We start from the raw sequence: 25,245 nt of genomic DNA on the forward strand, positions 1-25,245 counted from the left end.
GCTGATCTACTTCCTGACTTTATTATATCCTCCTCTGCTCATCTACTTCCTGACTTTATTATATCCTCCTCAGGTTTTCTACTTGCTGGCTTTATTATATCCTCCTCTGCTCATCTACTTCCTGACTTTATTACATCTTCCTCAGCTCATCTATTTATTACATCTTCCTCAGCTCATCTACTTCCTGGTTTTATTATATCCTTGTCAGCTCATCTACTTCCTGGCTTTATAATATCCTCCTCTGCTCATCTACTTCCTGACTTTCTTATATCCTCCTCCGCTCATCTACTTCCTGGCTTTATTATATCCTTGTCAGCTCATCTACTGCCTAGCTTTATTATATCTTCCTATGCTCATCTACTTCCTGGTTTTATTATATTCTTCTCTGTTCATCTACTTCCTCGCTTTATTATATCCTCCTCAGCACTTCTACATTCTGGCTTTATTATATGCTCCTCTGCTCATCTACTTTGTGACTTTATTATATCCTCCTCTGGTCATCTACTTCCTGGCTTTATTATATTCTCCTCAGCTCATCTACTTCCTCGCTTTATTATATCCTCCTCAGCACTTCTACATTCTGGCTTTATTATATCCTCCTCTGCTCATCTACTTTGTGACTTTATTATATGCTCCTCTGCTCATCTACTTCCTGGCTTTATTATATCCTCTTCAGCTCATCTACTTTTTGGCTTTATTATATCCTCCACTGCTCATCTACTTCCTGACTATATTATATCCTCCTATGCTCATCTACTTCCTGGCTTTATTATATCTTCCTCAGCTCATTTACTTCCTGGCCTTATTATACCCTCTTCTACTCATCTACTTCCTGACTTTAGTATATCTTCCTTAGGTCATCTACTTCCTCGCTTTATTATGTCCTCTTCAGCTCATCTGCTTTCTAGCTTTATTATATACTCCTCTGCTCATCTACTTCCTGACTTTATTACCCCTACATTCAAAAGTGGATCAAGACCAGAGGCAAGTAATTATAGGCCTGTGAGTCTAACATCACATATTATGAAAGTGTATGAAAGGCTAATGAAGAAAAATATTATGAAACATTTAATAAAATATAATCTGTTTAATATAGGACAACATGGTTTCGTACCCGGAAAAAGTACACAAACCCAACTGTTAGTCCGCCGTGAGAACATATACAAAAAATGATAAGCGGAAATAGCGAAGAAAATTAGAAAACATAATAGTGGATAAAGTAGGAAGATGGTTAAAAGAATTTTTACACAACAGAAAACAGATAGTTATTGCAAACGATAAGAAATCGGATGAAGCTAAGGTAATTTCTGGTGTGCCACAAGGTACGGTGTTAGCTGCATTACTGTTTGTTATTATGATTGCAGATATAGACAGTAATGTTAAGGACTCGGTAGTGAGTAGTTCCGCCGATGACACAAGAATAAGTAGAGAAATTACTTGTGATGAAGATAGGAACGCGTTACAAAGAAACCTTAACAATGTATATGATTAGGCAGAGGTAAATAGGATGGTATTTAACTCTGATAAATTTGAATCAATAAACTATGGAGACAGAGAAGGAAAGCTATATGCATATAGGGGACCTAATAATGAGACAATCACAAATAAGGAATGTTGTTACGGCACTTCAAAACAAGAAAAGCTGAACACATGATTATGCTTTATAAAACATATGTTCGTAGTCCACTTGAATATTGCAATATGATATGGTACCCACACTATCAAATAATGAGTGTACAAATAGAGAGTGTACAAAGGTCCTTTACAGCTAGAATAGAAGAAGTTAAGGACCTTGACTACTGTGAAAGACTACAATTTTTAAAATTATATAGTCTAGAAAGGAGAAGAGAATGCTACATGATAATTCAGGCATGGAAGCAGATAGAAGGAATAGCTGAAAACATCATGGAGCTAAAAATATCAGAAAGAGCAAGCAGAGGTAGACTATACCAGGAAAAATAAGGAAAGCACACAGGACATTAATCCACTACGTACCAGCATCGATAATGCAGCGTCTATTCAATGCGTTGCCAGCTCATCTCAGGAATATAACAGGAGTGAGCGTAGATGTGTTTAAGAATAAGCTCGACAAATATCTAAACTGCATCCCAGACCATCCAAGATTGGAAGATGCAAAATATACCGGAAGATGTACTAGCAACTCTCTGGTAGACATTAGAGGTGCCTCACACTGAGGGACCTGGGGCAACCCGAACAAGATGTAAGGTCTGTAAGGTAAGATCTTATCTACTTCCTGGCTTTATTATATCTTCCTCAGCTCATATACTTTCTGGCTTTATTATATGCTCCTCTGCTCATCTACTTACTGACTATTATATCCCCCTCTGCTCATCTACTTCCTGGCTTTATTATATCTTCCTCAGGTCATCTACTTGCGGGCTTTATTATATCCTCCTCATCTCATCTACTTACGTGCTTTATTATATCCTCCTCTGCTCATCTACTTCCTGGCTTTATTATATCCTCAGCTCATCTACTTCCTGGCTTTATTATATCTTCCTCAGCTCATGTACTTGCTGGCTTTATTATATCTTCCTTAGCTCATCTACTTCTTGGCTTTATTATATCCTCAGCTCCTGTACTTCCTGGCTTTATTATATCTTCCTCAGCTCATCTACTTGCTGGCTTTATTATATCCTCCTCATCTCATCTACTTACGTGCTTTATTATATCCTCTTCTGCTCATCTACTTCCTGGCTTTATTATATTCTCAGCTCATCTACTTCTTGGCTTTATTATATCTTCCTCAGCTCATCTACTTGCTGGCTTTATTATATCTTCCTCGGCTCATCTACTTCTTGGATTTATTATATCTTCCTCAGCTCATCTACTTCTTGGCTTTATTGTAGCTTCCTCAGCTCATCTACTTCTTGACTTTATTATATCTTCCCCAGTTAATCTACTTGCTGGCTTTATTATATCCTCCTCAGCTCATCTACTTCCTGACTTTATTATATCTTCCTCAGCTCATCTATTTCCTGGCTTTATTATATCATCTTTAGCTCATCTACTTCCTGGCTTTATTATATCTCCCTCAGTTCATCTACTTGCTGCCTTTATTATATCCTCCTCAGCTCATCTACTTCCTGACTTTATTATATCCTCAGCTCATCTATTTTCTGGCTTTATTATATCATCTTTAGCTCATCTACTACCTTGCTTTATTATATCTTCCTCAGCTCATCTACTTCCTGGCTTTATTATATTTTCCTCAGCTCATTTACTTACTGGCTTTATTATATCATCTTTAGCTCATCTACCTCCTTGCTTCATGATCTTCCTCAGTTGATCTACTTGCGGGCTTTATTATATCTTTCTCAGCTCATCTACTTCCTAGCTTTATTATATCTTCCTCAGCTCATCTATTTCCTTGATTTATTACATCATCTTTAGCTCATCTACTTTCTTGCATTATTATATCCTCCTCAGCTTATCTACTTCCTGGCTTTATTATATCTTTCTCAGTTCATCTACTTGCTGGCTTTATTATATCCTCGGCTCTTCTACTTCCTGGCTTTATTATATCATCTTTAGCTCATATACTTCCTTGTTTTATTATATCCTCCTCAGCTCATCTACTTCCTGGATTTATTATATCTTCCTCAGCTTCTCAGATTCCTGGCTTTATTATATCCTCCTCAGCTCATCTACTTCCTGGGTTTATTTATCCTCCTCTGTTCATCTATTTCCTGACTTTATTATATCAGCCCTAGCTCATCTACTTCCTCGTTTTATTATATCTTCCTCAGCACACCAACTTCCTGGCTTTATTATATCCTCCTCAGCTCATCTACTTCCTGGATTTATTATATCTTCCTCAGCTCATCTACTTCCTGGATTTATTTTATCTTCCTCAGCTCATCTACTTCCTGGCTTTATTACATCTTCCTCAGGTCATCTATTTCCTGACCTTATTATATCAGCCTCAGCTCATCTACTTCCTCGCTTTATTATATCTTCCTCAGCACATCAACTTCCTGGCTTTATTATATCCTCCTCAGCTCATCTACTTCCTGACTCAATTATATCAGCTTCAGCTTATCTACTTCCTTGCTTTGTTATATCTTCAGCTCATCTACTTCCTGACTTTATTTTATCAGCCTCAGCTCATCTAGTTCCTGGCTCTATTATATCTTCCTTAACTCATTACACTTCCTGACTTTCATTATAATCAGCCTCAGGAGTCATTCTACTTCCTGATTTTTATTGTATCCTCCTTCACCATCATCTACTTGTCATGGCTTCATTAAGTCTTTTCCTTAGTTTCATCTACTTCTTGCTTTATTATTATTCTTCTTCTGACTCCATCTACTTCTTGGTTGGTTTCATTAATCTTCTTCCTCAGCTCATCTAATTCCTGGCTTTCAATAATATCCTCCATCAGTTTTTCTTACTTTCTGGCTTCATTATAGCTACCACAGCTCTTCTACTTTCTGGCTTTACTATATCATCTTTAGCTCCTGTACTTCCTGGTTTTATATATCTTCCTCAGCTCGTCTACTTCTTGGCTTTATGTATCTTCCTCAGCTCATCTACTTGCTTGCTTTAGTATATCATCATTAGCTCATCTACCTGCTGCTTTATTATATCCTCAGCTTCATCTACTTCCTGGCTTTATTAAATCTTCCTCAGCTCATCTACTTCCGACTTTTAATATTTCGCCCAGCTCATCTACTTCCTGGCTTTATTTTTCCCCTTAACTCATCTACTTCCTGGCTTTTATTATTCCGCCTCAACTCCCTACCGGCTGGCCTTTATTATATCTTCCTCACTCATCTATCCTGGCTTTTATTATATCTTCCTCGCTCATCTCCTTGATGCCTTTATTGTATCTTCCTCACTCATCTACTTCCTGGCTTTATTGTATCGTCTTTCAACTCTCTACTGCCTGACTTATTATATCACCTCCCCTTCATCTACTTCCCTGGGCTTTAATATATCCTCAGCTCTCTACTTCTTGGCTTTATTGTATCCTCCTCAGCTCTTTTACTTATTTCTTGCTTTATTATATCCTCAGCTCATCTACTTCCTGGCTTTATTATATCTTCCTCAGCTCATATACATCCTGACTTTATTATATCAACCTCAGCTCATCTACTTCCTGGCTTTATATTATCCTCCTCAGCTCATCTGCTTCCTGGCTTTATTATATCTTCCTCAGCTCATCTACTTCCTGGATTTATTTTATCTTCCTCAGCTCATCTACTTCCTGGCTTTATTACATCTTCCTCAGGTCATCTATTTCCTGACCTTATTATATCAGCCTCAGCTCATCTACTTCCTCGCTTTATTATATCTTCCTCAGCACATCAACTTCCTGGCTTTATTATATCCTCCTCAGCTCATCTACTTCCTGACTCAATTATATCAGCTTCAGCTTATCTACTTCCTTGCTTTGTTATATCTTCAGCTCATCTACTTCCTGACTTTATTTTATCAGCCTCAGCTCATCTAGTTCCTGGCTCTATTATATCTTCCTTAACTCATCTACTTCCTGACTTTATTATATCAGCCTCAGGTCATCTACTTCCTGATTTTATTGTATCCTCCTCACCTCATCTACTTCATGGCTTTATTATATTTTCCTTAGTTCATCTTCTTCTTGGCTTTATTATATCTTCTTCTGCTCATCTACTTCTTGGTTTCATTATATCTTCCTCAGCTCATCTAATTCCTGGCTTTATAACATCCTCATCAGTTTATCTACTTTCTGGCTTCATTATAGCTACCACAGCTCTTCTACTTTCTGGCTTTACTATATCATCTTTAGCTCCTGTACTTCCTGGTTTTATTATATCTTCTTCAGCTCGTCTACTTCTTGGCTTTATGGTATCTTCCTCAGCTCATCTACTTGTTTGCTTTAGTATATCATCATTAGCTCATCTACCTGCTGGCTTTATTATATCCTCAGCTCATCTACTTCCTGGCTTTATTAAATCTTCCTCGGCTCATCTACTTCCTGACTTTATTATATCAGCCTCAGCTCATCTACTTCCTGGCTTTATTGTATCCTCCTTAACTCATCTACTTCCTGGCTTTATTATATCAGCCTCAACTCATCTACCGGCTGGCTTTATTATATCTTCCTCAGCTCATCTACTTCCTGGCTTTATTATATCTTCCTCAGCTCATCTACTTGATGGCTTTATTGTATCTTCCTCAGCTCATCTACTTCCTGGCTTTATTGTATCGTCTTCAACTCATCTACTGCCTGACTTTATTATATCAGCCTCCGCTCATCTACTTCCTGGCTTTAATATATCCTCAGCTCATCTACTTCTTGGCTTTATTGTATCCTCCTCAGCTCTTTTACTTCCTGACTTTATTATATCCTCAGCTCATCTACTTCCTGGCTTTATTATATCTTCCTCAGCTCATATACATCCTGACTTTATTATATCAACCTCAGCTCATCTACTTCCTGGCTTTATATTATCCTCCTCAGCTCATCTGCTTCCTGGCTTTATTATATCTTCCTCAGCTCATCTGCTTCCTGGCCTTATTATATCCTCCTCAGCTCATCTACTTCCAGGCTTTATTATATCCTCCTCAGCTCATATACTTCCTGGCTTTATTATATCTTCCTCAGCTCATCTACTTGCTGGTTTTATCATATCATCTGTAGCTCATCTACTTCCTGGTTTTATTATATCTTCCTCAGCTCATCTACTTCCAGGCTTTATTATATCCTCCTCAGCTCATCTACTTGCTGGGTTTAGTATATCATCTTTAGCTTATCTACTTCCTGGCTTTATTATATCATCTTTAGCTCATCTACTTCCTGGCTTTCTTATACGTATCTTCCTCAGCTCATCTACTTCCTGGCTTTTTTATACGTATCTTCTTCAGCTCATCTACTTCCTGGCTGTGTTATACGTATCTTCCTCAGCTCATCTACTTCCTGGCTTTCTTATACGTATCTTCTTCAGCTCATCTACTTCCTGGCTGTATTATACGTATCTTCCTCAGCTCATCTACTTCCTGGCTTTATTATACGTATCTTCCTCAGCTCATCTACTTCCTGGCTGTATTATACGTATCTTCCTCAGCTCATCTACTTCTTGGCTGTATTATACGTATCTTCCTCAGCTCATCTACTTCCTGGCTTTATTATACGTATCTTCCTCAGCTCATCTACTTCCTGGCTTTTTTATACGTATATTCCTCAGCTCATCTACTTCCTGGCTTTATTATATCTTCCTCAGCTCATGTACTTGCTGTCTTTAGTATATCCTCCTCAGCTCATCTACTTCCTGGCTTTATTATATCTTCCTCAGCTCATCTACTTCCTGGCTCTATTATATCCTCCTCAGCTCATCTACTTCCTGGCTTTATTATATATTCCTCAGCTCCTGTACGTCCTGGTTTTATTATATCTTCTTCAGCTCATCACTTCATGGCTTTATTATATCCTCCTCAGCTCATCTACTTCCTGGCCTTATTATATCCTCCTCAGCTCATCTACTTCCTGGCTTTATTATATCCTCCTCTGCTTATCTACTTCCTGGTTTTATTATATCTTCCTCAGCTCATCAACTTCCAGGCTTTATTATATCTTCCTCAGCTCATCTACTTCCTGGCTTTATTATATCTTCCTCAGCTCATCTACTTCCTGGCTTTATTATATCTTCCTCAGCTCATCTACTTCCTGGCACTACTATATCCTCCTCAGCCCATCTACTTCCCGGCTTTACTACATTCTCCTCAGCTCATCTGCTTCCTGGCTTTATTATATCCTCCTCAGCTCATCTACTTACTGGCTTTATTATATCTTCCTTAGCTCATCCACTTCCTGGCTTTATTATATATTCCTCAGCTCATCTACTCTCTACCTTTATTATATCCTCCTCAGCTCATCTACTTCCTTACAGCCCTATACCTTGTTCTATGACTTCTGCTGCTGCTATTGCTTGGTTATGGTAATTAAAAGTAGCATTCTAGAAATCTTACCGATAATCCTAAAATAAATTTATATTTTTTTATTCGTTTTCATGGGAAAGTAAGGGAAAGGAATACTTACAGCTTTCCTTCAGCCTCCTGCTACATTCCTTGGAACCTTTTACCTTTCACCGGTCCCCGTCAGTCTGTGCCTCATCCTTAATACTTTTCGTTTGACATTGTTTTAATTTTCGCCAGTTATTTATGAAAAATCTCTGAAGAGTCTAGAGGCTCAGGTGGTCTCATGTAGTTGTTACAATTATATCCTTGTTGTTATCGTGTTTGAAACGATTAACGCGGCTTTCTGTGCACATTTTCCCGATATGCAATGACGTTCATAGTCCTATGTACGTCTTGCTAGTAAGGTATTCATAGAGTTATCTCAGCTTTAGAATAGATGCGACTATTTCATAAATTGGGAAGACTCCATTTACACTGGAGAAAAATGAGTGAAAATTGCACTGATAGAAATTTGGCTTTACTATAATCTTTGCAGCTTAAATCAAGAGGTATGTAGTTTATTAAGAGAAGGAAGACATAGTTTTTTTTATAAGTCATATCTCTTTGGGAGAGAATTTGTTTCTTTTATGTTAATTGCACTGACACATGTTGCCTAATCAACCACTGGGTGAAATTGCACGATAGTTCATTGAATCAGTGTCATGTTGCAGCTTGAAGGGAAGGGTTGGGGGAATTAGTCATATTTATTGAGACCCAGTGAAGGAATATAACGACGCAATTGGTCAAAGGAGAATGTGGGATTATATTAGGACGAGTTTAGAACGAAAAAAATATGGTTAAGTCAAAAGAATCACTTGTGTGTGTGTGTGTGTGTGTGTGTGTGTTTTCAAATATCACTGTAACATGTTGATATTCTCTAAATGAAAAGTGAGGTATATTTTCCTCTCAATATACAGCAGGTATCGCTTAGCGGACGTACATGTGTATTATTATTTCACGGCCCTCATGTATATTCTCGACCATAATTATTTAAAGCTTTATTTTCCATTTACTTTTATGAAGAGTCCCATGGAGAAAATATAGAAATTCCTGAAATAAACCTGGTTTCCTTACTATTGTTTGTAGACGATAGAATAAATGTATTGATTGAAGTGAAAACAGTCTCATCTTAGAACATATTCATTTAGAGGTAAATAATTATGTTTACATTATACAATTATACAGTGTTTCATGCATGAAAAAAGTTTTTGTGGAGAGGCCTTCTTTACACTTACTCAGACCTTAGTGGGAAAAAATGCAAAGTTTTAAGTTACGGGATTATGTAAATTGAATAGAGTTGAAACCTTGTAAAGAAGTGTTTGCTAAGAAAGTCCATAAATTCCGCTAGAGAGAGAGAGAGAGAGAGAGAGAGAGAGAGAGAGAGAGAGAGAGAGAGAGAGAGAGAGAGAGGCTTTGCCACAATATTGGCAACTCTGATGAATGAATGCGGAATAATTCTCTATTGGCGCATATCCATCAAGACGAGGAGGGAATTACTCTCATTTGAATGGCATTAATGGTGTTCGGATCTACTTGGTGCGTTTTGTGGTCTATTGTCTGCGACTCCGATTTGATGAATTATGCTCCACACGATTTATGGAGGTAATTTTTGTATCAGATACTGAATTATGTTTATGCGAACGTACGCGTCCAAGTATATTCTCGATTTAGAATGATGTAGCTTTACCATTCATAATTTTTAAGTGATATATCTTTATTTACTAGGTGGTTCGTTCGTTTTGGTAATTATTTAGTTTGCGGCAATTTGTCTTTCCCTTCAATCTGTAATATAAAAAAAGCGGGTTCTTCTTCCGTTACTGACATATAATAGCAAGAGCCTGTGCTAGTACAAGGTTAGCTTAATATGGCAACATCAGATTCCTTTTCCAGTTTCTGTCCTTCATTTGTTATGAGGAAGCAAAACTGGGGAGAATAATGCATCCACCAAATTCGCTGAGCATTGAGCGATAATCCTTCTGACTTCATAATAATTGGTCTTGGCATTTCCATCCTGGTGAGGGAGAATCCTTTTCTTCAAGCTTATGAGATAACGACGCTCATAATTTGACTACTATATCCCCCTTAGCTCGTATATGTCTTTGTCCCAGCTCTCTCTCTCTCTCTCTCTCTCTCTCTCTCTAGCAGATTCGCAATACGATGAGGTAGCAGGAAGGGAACTGGCATTTCTCATCTATGAAATCAGCAACAGTCCCTAACCAAAAGATACAAAATCATTCATAGATATATTAGAAGGATAATCCTTCAAACTGGAACAAATCTAATGAAAACTATTGAAAATAATTGAAGAAGTTCCAAATAAAATCCAAGTGGTCAAGAGACTCATAAAGAAAATATACATAAACCAACATATTCCGACAAAGAAAATGAATAAGGTGAATCTTGTGAATATCCTAATTGATGCATTAGGAAAAAGAATGCCAAAAGCATGCAAACTGTGTAAGGTTTGGTATAGCATAGTCAATCCACAAAACCTAATCAGAAAATGTGCTGCATGCAACATTCCGACCCATCCACAGTGTGCTGAGGTAATACAAGATTTGAGAAAAGATACAAGAATTTTTTGTTCAACATGTCTATCATGGATAGACAATGTTATTAAATCAAGATTGAATGTACAAATAGTTGAGGATGAAGAAGAAGAGGAAGAGGAAGAAGAAGAAGAAAAAGAAGAAGAAGAGGAAAACGGAAGAGAAGTAAACAAAAATGAAATGACAGAAAAAAATAAGGAAAAAAACAAAGAACAAGATAAAAGTATGGATGCAGAGATACTCATTGATACTACATATGAGGCAATAAAGCAGCATACCTACGAAGAAATAAATTACGATATGACAACAGAAAAGCAAATCCCGAAGAGGCTCTACCCAGATCTATACAATGACGGGAAAGAGGAAAAAATAGACAAGAAAGACAAAATCTGCAACCTTTTGAAAAGAGGGAATTGCAGATTTGGAGAAAGATGTTACTACAAACATCCTAAGATATGTCAAAACTATGAAATATATGGTAAATGTGCAATACTTAGATGGATATGGGGATGATTGCAGAGTCTGCATCCAAAAATATGTAAAAACCTAAAAGAAGGAAAAGGATGTAAGTTCGTCAAAAAATGCAAATATATGCACCCTGTAGCATGAATCATAATCAAATAAATAACCAACCAAGTAATAAAATCCAAAATAAGAAAGAAACAAATAAAGAGAGAAATCAGAATATCAGGTAAAAGAGAAAAGCAAACCACCAATGAGATATGCAGAGGTGTCAGCAAAAAATTTCAAAGCATCAGCTCCGAAATTCTACTCAAGAGATAATAACTGTATTTATTATGCAAGAGGATATTGCAGAAACGGAGAAAATTGCAGATTCAGACACAAAATGAATAATTATGATGAAGGAAGATCAAATATTATGGAAAAGTTGGATTTTTTAATGTCAGAATTTCTGGAAATGAAATAAAGAACACATACCAGAACAGGAAAGAGACATGGGAAAATCCTTATTACTACCAGTATTAAATGAAGGAGAAAACACGCAAACCATCATAGTGATGAATGCGCAGGGTTTAGTTACGAGTAACTCAAAAAGAAAAATAGAGTACTTAGAAGAAACTAACCCAAAATGAAAAGAAAATAGATATAATGATATATAAGTGAAACCTGGTATTCCCAAGAGACTGGGAATGATGATCAAATAAAAGGGTTCCAAACTTATAGATCAGATAGAAAAAATAGGAATCAAGGGGAACCGCAATATATGGGAAAGACAAAAAACAAGGAAAAATATATGAGAAATATAGTACTCAGAATGTGAACTAATAGCGGTAGAATTTGAATCTGAAAAATTGATGAACATAGTAATATATAGACCTCCTAATACTAAAGAGTTTGACTTAATAATTGAAAAATTGGATGATATATGTAGAAATCACAAGGACTGACTATTCTCCTATCTGGTGACTTCAACTTTTCCTTTGTTTCGTAGAATGGAAAAAGGACGAATAGGAGACTGTGGTTGTACTTATACATATAAAAAAGAGAGTAATAGTAGTGCAGAAGATAAGAGGCAATTTGAAAAGCTATTAGATATGCTACTAGAATACAACATTCAACAAATAAATCACCTGCCAACAAGAAAGGAAAATACTTTAGACCTAGTATTTGTGAACGAGATGATTATGTTAAAGAAGAAAATAATAGTTTATAATGCGAATATTTCAGACCATAATGTCATAGAATTAACAGTTCATTCCAACAGCAAGTGAAAATAGAGATAAGCAAGAAATGAAAAAGTGGAAGGATATGAAGATACAACTTCTACAGTAAAAATATAAAATGGTCAGAAATTAATGAAGAATTAAACAAAGATTGGGATAACATTTTCGTAAGTGATGAACATAAGGGTAAATACGGAGATATTATATAAAATATTGGAGAATAAAGTGGAGTGGAAAAATATATACCGAAGAAGAAAAGTAAACATCATTCATGCATACCAAGAGACAGAAGGATCTTGTTCCAGAAAATCAGAAAGTGGAAAAAAGGTCTTGCAAAAGAAAAAAAATGCATGGAAAGTTTATAGAACTAAAAAGTAAGATAGAAAATGCAGAACAAAAAGATTATACAATCAAAAGAAAATGAAAACGGGACTTGGAAGAAAAAACCCTATTAAATATCAAGCAAAACCCCAAGCTATTATACTCATATGCGAAGAAGATGAATAAAAGAAGAATAGAAATAGGCCCTCTGAGAATTGAAGGGAGATTAACGAATGCAAAAAAAGGGGAAAGGAAATTTGCAAAACATACTGGCAGAACGATATGAGAGAATTCACCCCTAGAATAGATAATGAAGATAATGATATAGAAGTAAGGGATGAAAATAGTGAATATTTAGCTGACATAGATATTAATGAAGCTGATATTGTGCAGGCTATTAATGAAATTAAAAATGGAGCTGCTGCAGGGCCTGATGGAATTCCTGCTATTTTGTTAAAGAAAGTAGTTCATTCTATCGCAAAGCCACTTGCAATATTATTAAGACAAAGTGTAGATACAGGCAAGATGTATGATGAGCACAAATTAGCATATATTACCCCTACTTTCAAAAGTGGATCAAGACTAGAGGCAAGTAATTATAGGCCTGTGAGTCTAACATCACATATTATGAAAGTGTATGAAAGGGTAATGAAGAAAAATATTATGAAACATTTAATAAAAAATAATTTGTTTAATAAAGGACAACATGGTTTCGTACCCGGAAAAAGTACACAAACCCAACTGTTAGTCCACCGTGAGAACATATTCAAAAATATGAAAAGCGGGAAATGAAACAGATGTGGTTTATTTAGACTTTGGCAAAAGCTTTTGATAAAGTGGACCATAATATATTAGCGAAGAAAATTAGAAAACACAATATCGTGGATAAAGTAGGAAGATGGTTAAAAGAATTTTTACACAACAGAAAACAGATAGTTATTGCAAACGACGAGAAATCGGATGAAGTCAAGGTAATATCCGGTGTGCCGCAAGGTACGGTGTTAGCTGCAATACTGTTTGTTATTATGATTGAAGACATAGACAATAATGTGAAGGATTCGGTAGTGAGTAGTTTCGCAGATGACACAAGAATAAGTAGAGAAATTACTTGTGATGAAGATAGGAACGCTCTACAAAGTGACCTTAACAAAGTATATGATTGGGCAGAGGTAATAGGATGGTATTTAACTCTGATAAATTTGAATCAATAAATTATGGAGACAGAGAAAGAAAGCTATAGCATATAAGGGACCTAATAATAAGACCATCACAAATAAGGAAGCAGTTAAAGACCTTGGTGTGATGATGAATAGGAACATGTTATGCAATGATCAAATAGCAACTCTGTTGGCAAAATGTAAAGCAAAAATGGGAATGTTGTTACGGCACTTCAAAACAAGAAAAGCTGCACATGATTATGCTTTATAAAACATATGTTCGTAGTCCACTTGAATATTGCAATATGATATGGTACCCACACTATCAAAAGGATATTGCACAAATAGAGAGTGTACAAAGGTCCTTTACACGCTAGAATAGAAGAAGTTAAGGACCTAGACTACTGGGAAAGACTACAATTCTTAAAATTATATAGTCTAGAAAGGAGAGAGAACGCTACATGATAATTCAGGCATGGAAACAGATAGAAGAATAGGAATGCAGAAAATATCATGGAACTAAAAATATCAGAAAGAGCAAGCAGAGGTAGATTAATAGTGCCCAAAACTATACCAGGAAAAATAAGGAAAGCACACAGGACATTAATCCACTACGCACCAGCATCGATAATGCAGCGTCTATTCAATGCGTTGCCAGCTCATCTGAGGAATATATCAGGAGTGAGCGTAGATGTGTTTAAGAATAAGCTCGACAAATATCTAAACTGCATCCCAGACCATCCAAGATTGGAAGATGCAAAATATACCGGAAGATGTACTAGCAACTCTCTGGTAGACATTAGAGGTGCCTCACACTGAGGGACCTAGGGCAACCCGAACAAGATGTAAGGTAAGGTCTCTCTCTCTCTCTCTCTCTCTCTCTCTGTGCTCCATTTATTTGGCATACCATAATTGGATGCTTGACTTGGAGAAATTAAATACGATTAAATTTGATGATTTGTTTAAAGTGCTTTCATATAAGCATGCACCTTGGAACTTGAAGCTATTTGGTGTACGAGAATTATTTAGGAATCTAGACAAGATATTGTTCAACTTTGCGTTAATTTTTTAATATATATATTTTATATATATTATATAATATAATGTATATATAATGTATATATTTCCAACATCAATCCGTTTCCGTTGGCAGGAGTTGGCCCACAAGAAAAGAAAAGATAATGGGTACTGCCACATTCACTGCTGAATCGTGCATGAAAACTGTGGAGAAATTTTCCACAATTCTAGCTGCTTCATGCATTTGGATACATGGCTCACCATCAGCACACACACACACACACACACACACACACACACACACACTGACATTCACCTCTATATTCTTATAATCGTTGCTTCCTGAATGTCGAGGCTCCTCCTTTCCAACGCCTCCTTCACCCATCTATCTATCCTGTTCTAGCTAAAATGATAAAAAATGGCTACTCTCCGTATACTACATCCCCAAGCCCCGTCTCATTGCCTCTCTGATCAGTTCTGTTTTGAGCTCTATTTAGTAACCTATGGACTAGCTACAACTTTTGCCTACACTTTCAGACTTCACTCACTATTGTTTCATATTGACACTTGTTCTGTACACCTTCCAATCAGTAGAAATCCACACTGCTCTCCCGCAGTCAAACCTTTTCTTATCTGCCTTACCGTCTCGGCCAGAATCCTACTATGCACCTTCCCTGATATACTAAACAAAGTTATGCCCCCATACTTCTCGTGTCTTTTATCATCTTACCCTTGTACATAGAAACAATTATTGCTCACACCCATTTCTTATGGAATCGTTCCCTCATCCAAACAGACTTTGCACACCTTGGTAAGCCATTAGGTTACACTTCCACCACCTGTCTGCAATATGTTATTGGTATTGCCATCAGTTCCTATTCTTTCCATTTTAATTGCCCGACTGACGTCCTCAACCGTCATCTCTGTAAGTCTTCTCAGGCTTCATTTATCCTTAAGATATTTACTCCTCCGTTCAAGGACTCTGTTCGGTTTAGACAATACCTCTCCATTCTACTTTTATTGTGAGATCCCTTTTTTCATTAAGCTCTTTGGATTTGCTACCTTTTGTAACATTATCTGAATTCCTTGCTCACCTTCTTCACACTTGTGTTATCACATGCTTTCTATTTCTCTCTTTCACCATCCTCTTAACCTCCTCATCCATTATCTTCATCGATCTTTATTTAGTATTGTACACACTGTCAGAAGCTTCGATATTCCCTCTTATTTGCATATTAATTGTTTTCACTCACATTCCATCATTGTCACCTCAACGTAAGTTAGTGAAAGAACTTACATAATTCTGTATGTGTACAGCCATATTTAGCAACTTCTCAATACCACGCAGCATCCATCTTGTTCCTTGAGTTACAAGTGGAGGATAATCCAAGTATTCCCTTCCTCGAGAGATTAAACCAGAGAGGAAATGTTCTACCACAATAATACTTCGTGGTGGTTTTGTTGCCAATTTGGCCATGAAGAAGGGTAGTAATCAAAACTAGTTTACCCAATGGAATTCGTCCCTCGTTCACTTCCGCGCCATGTTTCTGCCCGCCAAAAGTTATCATTATCACTGTATCATTTTCTGTTGTTGCTAAATACTGCTGTTAGGTTAATCATGACGGTCAGTAGCGTTACATTTGTATTAATGATGATTTTAGGTTCGCCATATACTCGTGTATTGAACAATATATTTTCTCTACTCGTTATCTCCCGTAGGTGGGCAGTGCTATCAGTGCATCTTATGCGGGGCACGGTAGGCACTACTTTAGGTTATTTGCAGCGTCCCTTCGGCACTTAACTGCAACCCCTTTCATTCATTTTACTGTAACTCCCTTCATATTGTCTTTCTTCCATCTTACTTTCCACCCTCTCCTAACAATTATTTTCCTCCTGTCACTCCTTTAAAACCTCCTTTACTCTCTATGTTCCTTTCAGTGCTGAATGACTTCGTAGGTTCCAGCGCTTGGCCTTTGACTAAAATTTTATATTCCTTCATTCCATCCCGCTACTCATTATCCCATCAGTAGAAACAAACGGTCTCTTAATGTAATCTTACAAGTCTATAATGAACTAAGAAGTAATTCCAGGTTTGAAAGGCTGTGTTAATGAAGTGCTCTTAGTCTAAATCACTTTCATCGGGTATGCGGTCATTGTTAGAGAAAACCCCGTTCTGCTGTCGATTGTGCAGCCATCGTAACGTCTCTGTGTCTGTCCTGTCTGTCTGTATGTACCTATCTTGTTCTCTGAGAGAGGAAAAAAGGGATAGAAATGGGTATAAATAAAAGCCACCGTACTCTCTCTCTCTCTCTCTCTCTCTCTCTCTCTCTCTCACACACACCTCTTGTTCTCTGAGAAAGGAAGAAAGGATAGAAGAAATGGGTATAAATAAAAGCCACCGTACTCTCTCTCTCTCTCTCACCTCTTGTTCTCTGAGAAAGGAAGAAAGGATCGAAGAAATGGGTATAAATAAAAGCCACCGTACTCTCTCTCTCTCTCTCTCTCTCTCTCTCTCTCTCTCTCTCACACACAGAACAAGTAAATGAATGCTTTGTACTCAACCGTATTTGGCTCTGGGAGTGTTAATAATACACCGAGGTATTTGAGATTGTAAGGCAGTATATTGGGTTCAAGTCGTAGACATTAGAACAGAGTAAAACGTTGTCAATAATTTGAGTGACCAGTCTGAAATTTGACGGTCTCATGGTTGATATAGGATTACAGTCGCACGTCTTAAGAACAAAAGAGTATGGATAAATCGACGACTCTCTCTCTCTCTCTCTCTCTCTCTCTCTCCTGATTATCAACATGTTATTATTTTGAAAATATTTCTTTTAATGTAAGGTTGATATCATTGGACTGCAGATATTGATATTTTTATACAAAATGCTTTGAAGCTACATCTCTTTTTCTGTAATATGAATACCACGGGATTGTCAACTTTAACCTCTTAATTATCAAACAAACATTTAGACTTTGAAATTGAATATACCTGTTATGCGTGATTTTGACATTAGGAGAAACATTTTTGGCGAAGTAATTTATAATTTTATGAGTTGATTGAAAAATTTAACCATTTCTCTCAAATACGAGGACATATTTATTCGAAGGTCATATTTATGTGTACCTCCGTACCATAATGCAGTGTATGTTTAATGAATAATTTTTCATAATGAAGGGTCCATTTTACAAAATCCAGAGTATAATAACACATGCAGTATTTTATCACTTTGTGCCCATTCAGAAAGTGGAGAGTATTGCAAAGCAGTATTTTCCGAGAAAGGCCAAAAATACCGCCAAAGAGAGAGCGTCTGCCAAAATGTATTGACAACACAGGGAATGAATGAATCCAGAATAGTTCTCTGTTGGTGCATATTCATCGAGACGAGGAGGGGAATATTCTCATTTGGCTGCCATTAACACTGTTTGGATCGACGTGCTTTTGTTCCCAATGTTAGGAAAGATATAATTCACGCGTACGCGAAGTATTTCTAAATTTAACTGAGGTAAGATAATGGATTACAATATATATATATATATATATATATATATATATAATATATACTACATACATCATACATACATACATACATACACATACATACACACACGCACGCACACACACACACACACACACACATATATATAAATATATATATATATATATATATATATAAAGGTTTTTTGCCACGAAGGAAAAAATGAAAAAGCGAGATAGCCAAGTACTTTCGGTCCTGTTCGGACCCTTTACTTCGTGGCAAAAAACCTTTATTTATACATAGCATCACGTATTATATACTTCGTGATCAAGTTATTCATATATATATATATAATATATATATATATATATATATATATATATATCTATATACAGACACATATATATAAAAATATATATATATATTAATAATTAATTAAGTATAAAGAATCTAATGCCAACGTTTTACCAGATATTCGTATTTAATTGTAATAACCACAGTGCCTCTTAAATTCCCGATTTCTTCGTACTTTCTGGATACAATTGTCACTACAAAGCCTGAGATCCACGTAGTAGAATACGGATGTATTCTGATGTCTATAGTAGGATTCGAACCTACAACTGAAGTGTGAGAACAAGGTCGCGTTACCCACCTTATCTTTTTGTGGTCAAACGGGTAAGTTGACCTCGTTCTGACACTTCGGCGCCGATCCTATAGTGGACATCAGAATTTCTTCATAATCTTAATTTGGATCTTAGGTTTAATAGGAACAAACGTATACAAAAAGTGTGAGTAGGTTATTACAAATGCACATAACGTATCAAATGGTTGTTTCTCTTTAGATAACAGGGAGTTTGTGATATTGCAAACTTTTGATTCTGTACCACTTTCTGCTGGGAAGATAATGAAACCAACCATAGATAGAAGTTATGAAGTCATTGCATGTGAGAATTTAAACTGGATGAAGTATGAGTTATGAAAACTGAAGCCTAACTACAGAAAGGGATTTTTAGTAATGGTAACTTATTCCAATATAAAGCTTGTGAATGAATTTTTATTATTCCATTGTAATATGATTTATAAACAACAATGGCTGTCAGCACAGTTGTTGGATCAACTGAAATTTTGACTGCACAATGAAAATGGAGAAGTATGAAATTATTTTATTATTTTACTCTATTGAGAACTGATTTTTGCTCTTCTTTTATTTTTATCTTTTTGAAGAAACTCACTGTATATATAATTTTTCTTGTTCTGCCTTGTTATAGAAAATCAAATTTTTTCCTTTTGTAGTGTGTAATTTATTTATTAAAAGTTACCAAAGAGGTTCAAGGATATCTTATCCCCAATATCGGATGAGCAAAGAGCGATAATCCTGCATTGATCCACATATCTCCATTTCCATCTTGGTCAGGGCACGGTCTAGGTATATACCTAGACCGTGGGTCAGGGAGGGTCCTTCTCTCCAAACTTAGAAGGTAACGATGCTCATACTTTGGCTTTATTATGTCCTCCTTAGCCCCTCTACGTCCTTATTGCCTCCGAAATGCTTGCTCTCTCTCTCTCTCTCTCTCTCTCTCTCTCTCTCTCTCTCTCTCTCTCTCTCTCTCTCTCTCCTTATTTCTTTTACAAAGTCTTGTGACTGGTTGGAGAAGTGTTATAAAAAGCCTAATTAGGTATGAGAAGAACGGTATGTGAATTAAATTTTTGATATGTTTAAAACAGTATATACATTAAATGTGTAAAATGTTTAAAACAGTATGTAAATTAAATGTTTAAAATGGTATATAAATAAAATTTTTAAAATGGTATATAAATTAAATGTTTAAAATGTTTAAAACGGCATATAAATTTAATGTTTAAAATGGTATATAAATTAAATGATTAAAATTGTATATGAATTAAATGTTTAAAATATTTAAATCGGTATATAATGTAAATGTTTAAAATGGTTAAAACGGTAAATTAAACGTTTAATGTAAGAGCGAAAGCCATTTAGTTCACCTCTCGGTATTGAACTCATTTTTGGCTTTCCAAAATATCAGAGATATAACTTTCTGAGTGCTGGAAAACATGTGGTTCCAGCTGGGTGCCTTTATACGGATGGCTTAACGTCGAACAACGCCACATAATGCGAACTCGGGCTTTGGTTTACGGTTGGGGTACAGGTACTTACCAAATATAATTCCCTTTGGTGCAAGTTATTCCCAAGGTACAGTGAGTCTCATATTCAGTTATTTTTGTGGCTTTAAATTTGTATATATATATATATATATATATATATATATATATATATATATATATATATATGTGTGTGTGTGATGTGTGTGTGTGTGTGTGTGTGTGTGTGTGTGTGTGTGTGGTGTGTGTGAGAGGAGAGATAAGAGTAGAGAAGAGAGAGAGAGAGAGTAGAGCGAGAGAGAGAGAGAGAGATCAACTCTGATTTTTTGTGGCTTTATATTTGAATACATATATATATATATATATATATTATATATATATAATATATATATATATATATTTAAATTTTATATATATAATATATATATAGAGAGAGAGAGAGAGAGAGAGAGAGAGAGAGAGAGAGATCAACTCTGATTTTTTTGTGGCTTATATTGAACATACATATATATATATATATATATATATATATATATATAATATATATATATATATATAAAGAGGAGAGAGAGAGAGAGAGATATATATCAAGTCTGCCCCCCCCCCCACACACACACACACACACACACACACACACACACAATCGTTAACATATGGCCAGGGATAAAACTCGAAAAATAAAATGGAGAGAGTCCAAGGAAAACATGAAGAAATAAAAGCCCTTTGTAAGTCTTTTGACTGAGGAAAATGATAGGAATAAATGTTACCGTTACACGAACGTTGGTTGATAAATGGCCTAACATTCAAGCCTTTTATGTGTTTGCATTTGTATTTTGGTTTTGCCGTTGCCTTCTCTCTCTCTCTCTCTCTCTCTCTCTCTCTCTCTCTCTCTCTCTCTCTCTCCTTTACTTTATCCTGTCCTCCGCTGTTCTTGCGACAGAATTCTTATAGTTGTGTCGTACCCGAGAGGAGCGACGCGACGCCGTCCGCGCTGGTTCCTGCGTGTCTTCAACCTTCGTACTCTTAGTCCTATTCGTACCCTTTCCTCATTCGACATGCTACATTACGACTTCTTTCTCATGAGAATATTGTGGTAAACACGAGATTTTCTCTCTCCGAGTTTCAGTATGTAAGCTGTATCAACGAACTTTATACACATTGAATATTCATTCAGTTCCTTTATCTAGTTTATAGACCTCTTACTTGCCCAGCTCGATCAATAGCCGCTGTACCTGTTCCTTACGTACCCAGAATATTTTGTACTCGCTGTAATTGTACCCAGACAACCCTCCTTCCCCGCGCCTCCGCCTCCTTCCCCGCAGCGCGCTTTTCTAGTAGTCCAGCTGAGCGCTTTTTGTCCGTGGCGCGTAACGTCGGCGCACCGGAAATGAGCGAGATGATTTCGTTGATTGCAGCGTTAACGTTAAAGTATCGAAGATTGAAGAGGATATTTCACCACCCTCCGCTCCCGTCTTCGTGAGTGATGGGCGTAAACTTAAGCATTCATTTATTTATAGGAGGAGAAGCAATGCGTCTTTCTTTGTGTTCCTGCGTCAGTCTTCTAGTTTTGACAGGATCCGAGCGAAGGGGATGCGAGACAGCGCTTGCTTTGTTCCTTGTCAAAATATATCACGTTAACGAATGAAATGTTTGCTGTGAAGATCGGAGGAGATGTGTCTTGAGAATTTCAGTCGTGTCTGATCGCATGTAGACACAAACACACATAATCTGTATGTACGTATACACTATTTATAATATATAAATAAATACATACCCACATATATATATATATATATATATATATTATATATATATATATATATTATATATATATATATCATACATATATACAGACATTACGTATATAACTACATATACATATACATATTCTTAATCTAGCACGAAAATCCGCGTGCTTGAAAATATCATAAAATCCATGTAAGAAGGCAAGTGAAACACCGGATTGAAACAAGTACTTTCGTTGTTTATTCAACATTTTAAAGTTCACAATGAAAATATAGCATAAAGTACAAAAGTATCTGTTTCAAGTCCCGGGTTTCACTAGCCGTCTCACGTGGATATTGTGACATACATATACATATAGTACATCAATCCTTCTCCAAAAGGGAGTGGCTTCAACGAAGAAGACAGGCCCTTGCCAGATTTACCCATTGACCATGAACGACTGCCATTAAGGAGGTGGCAGGCAGGCAGTACAACCGTCTCGTCATTGCCACCGGTGAAAGTGCTAATGCTCCCCTTTCCAGGGTTCGGGAGCTCTCACTAAGACCCCTTTGAGGGGAGCGAATGCCACAAAATTATTTGAAGATCCTATCACCTTTACTCCGTTTTCCCATGGGAACCGCTTTAGTGCTGCTACAGGAATTCCGGAATTAAACCATTGTAAGATAGCTTGGGTGCACGGGGCTTGACACCAAATTCCTTTCTTTACTGTTGAAAAATTCAGAGAATGCAAGAAGTTTAGCTCGTGCAGTTCTTTCCATCCGTGATGGGTTTATAAACTCACAAATAATGCATATCATATCAGGTCTGTATATTTGGAATGAAATGTTACTGAGAGATATGAAAGATAAGGGCAAGACAGGTACTACTATTCAAGATGATTCGGGGAACTAATTGGATTAATAACTACCGAGATATTTGGCGAGATATTCATTCTTGGAGAACTGTTGGCAAGCTTTAACACACTGGTTGTCAGTTGCGCTAAATTTAAGAAGCTCGTTTGACCCGTACTGTTCATCAAAGCAATATTGTTACACACTGAATTCGGTTAACATTTGCTTTAATACCAGTGAAATTATCGTTACTCGTTCGTTTCTTTTGATCGAACTTGTGTTTACTTAAGACAGCCTAGAACTAGAAAAATTGGTTTTGTAAGTATATAGGTGTGGGCTTATAATTAATCTAATATGACTAAATAGAGAGGCTTTGGCTACCCAGTAGCAGCTTGTCGCTGGAATGTCGTTTGTTGTTGGAATGTAGCCGAAATCACATTTCTTTTTCCGTCTGCGTTTGCGACAGGAACATAGTGCGCTTTGGATGTTTGTGTTACTTGATTCTTCTGGCTCTTCATCACTTTGTCCTTTCAATTTCTGAAGTGAGTGGCTTTTACACAAAGCCTTTTGTTCTTCGTTCCCTTCTCTTTCTATTCTCTGTCAGTTCATTAGGGATGATTGAGCTCACGATCGGCGTAGCTTGATTCCCACTCTTTGATTTAATGCTTTATTTATTAGATTTAATACTGTATTTATAGTTTCTTTTATGTAGCCTGTTCCAGGTTGGCCTCATTCAATACAACGTAACAATGATATAGTTACGATCCTGTAATGTATTTGGAAAAGAGCAGTCTCAGCCTTATAATGCAACGAGATGATAATCTGTAATTGTGAATCTATGATTAAAAGCCTTCAGGTGCATTTCAAATCTCATGAGAAATTCAGCGAGGCAATTTGAATTGGTGTGTTATGATTGCACACAAATGCAACGTGAAAGATTCCTTTGTGTCTTACTTGTGCGACTTTGAAATTATAAGCTGTGCACATATCGGATCGCCACATCTCATGATAAGCTAGAGTTTACGAAAGCAATTCTGATTAACTACTACTTTTCTCATTTCGATTAAGACTTCGATACTTCTAACGGTGCCCAGTCGGCATTCTTCGATGCCGCACGTTGCAGAAATGACTATGCCTTCACTTCTGAAGGGAGTAGATGGCAGAAATGTATATGAAGCAGATTCGAGGCACTGGGTTAAATTTAGATCTTCTAACCGAGTCTTAGATGACGTAGGAAGGTACATCTCTGACGCCATTGTCTACAACGTAAATGATAAAAGAATTGACGCTCCGTGACTTGCTCATGTATTATATTATCTTTGGTATGTCTTCGTATGTCAGGTGGACTGCCAAACCAAGGGCAAGTCGTGACTGGCATTGTTCAGGGTCTTCCATTCAGTAAAGAGGCTAATCGCCATGTATTGTTATTAATATATATCTTCACAATTATGTCGATACCTTTTTTCTAAAAAAAAAAAAAGTCTTATCCGTAGATATTTTGCTGAAATGCGAAACATAATTGATATTTTACTTTTCGTAGTCAACTCGTGAATACCCTTAGACAAATGAAATGTCACAAAAGTAACAGGCTTAGGAAATGGGAAGCGCCTCTCTCTCTCTCTCTCTCTCTCTCTCTCTCTCTCTCTCTCTCTCATAATTATGAATCTCTAAAATCGCTAATACGAAAACAATTAAAAACTATAAAGGAAACTGTTCTTAATAATTTACTTTAATAAATGAATCCTCATCCAAGCTTATAGCTTCATGGTGTGACTTCACTCTCTTGATTTGTTACACTAACCGTCTTTTTTTTTCTCTCAAACGTTATTGTTTGTGGAGAGAGAAGTAACGTCACCACATATTTCGTCCTTCGGCCCTTAGCTACACCTCCTTTCGTTCCTTTTACTGTACCTCCTTTCATATTCTCTTTCTTCCATCTTACTTTCCACCCTGTCCCAACAATTGATTCATAGTGCAACTGCAAGGTTTACTGTCAATTTCCATTTCAGCGGTGAATGAGCTCATAGGTCCGAGTGCTTGGCCTTTGGCCTAAATTCTATATTCAATTCAGTTCAATTCACATATTTCACTAGAATTAGTTTTGCAGTATTTGTACTGTCATTATTTTGTATTTATGTTTTTTTTCGTGTCATACGCGTACGACATACCGATTATTTCCATATTTTTCTTTGCTTTCTGCCAACTCATCACAGTTTCACAGGAGTAGTAAATACGTCAACTTTGTGATTTCATGGGTACGTATTTTATTGTGCATGATTGCATGACATTTCCTGGTAATACAAAGAAGGCAATGTAAATTCATTTTCGGCGGTAGCCAAAAATCTTACTTTACAATATTGATTTGAGAAAATTGATCTTTT

The 25,245-nt window shown here is 36.5% G+C and overlaps 1 protein-coding gene across 1 annotated transcript; it reads left to right on the plus strand.

The window, feature by feature from the left end:
• The first annotated feature begins 349 nt into the window (after positions 1–349).
• Positions 350–5,476, plus strand: LOC135195297 (uncharacterized). The gene is made up of 2 exons (XM_064221556.1): positions 350–841; positions 5,039–5,476. The coding sequence occupies exons 1-2, from the start codon at positions 350–352 to the stop codon at positions 5,474–5,476; spliced, it is 930 nt and encodes a 309-aa protein (XP_064077626.1).
• The last annotated feature ends 19,769 nt before the right edge of the window (positions 5,477–25,245 follow it).

The sequence above is a fragment of the Macrobrachium nipponense genome, chromosome 16 (genome assembly GCF_015104395.2).
Source record: "Macrobrachium nipponense isolate FS-2020 chromosome 16, ASM1510439v2, whole genome shotgun sequence".
In the NCBI taxonomy this organism is placed as follows: domain Eukaryota; kingdom Metazoa; phylum Arthropoda; class Malacostraca; order Decapoda; family Palaemonidae; genus Macrobrachium; species Macrobrachium nipponense.

Coding starts and splice junctions, on each gene's coding strand:
- LOC135195297 (XM_064221556.1), top strand. CDS start 350: ATGCTCATCTACTTCCTGGTTTTATTATATTCTTCTCTGTTCATCTAC. Junction 842..5,038: donor TCATCTACTTCCTGACTTTA/GTATATCTTCCT, acceptor TTATATCCTCAG/CTCATCTACTTCCTGGCTTT.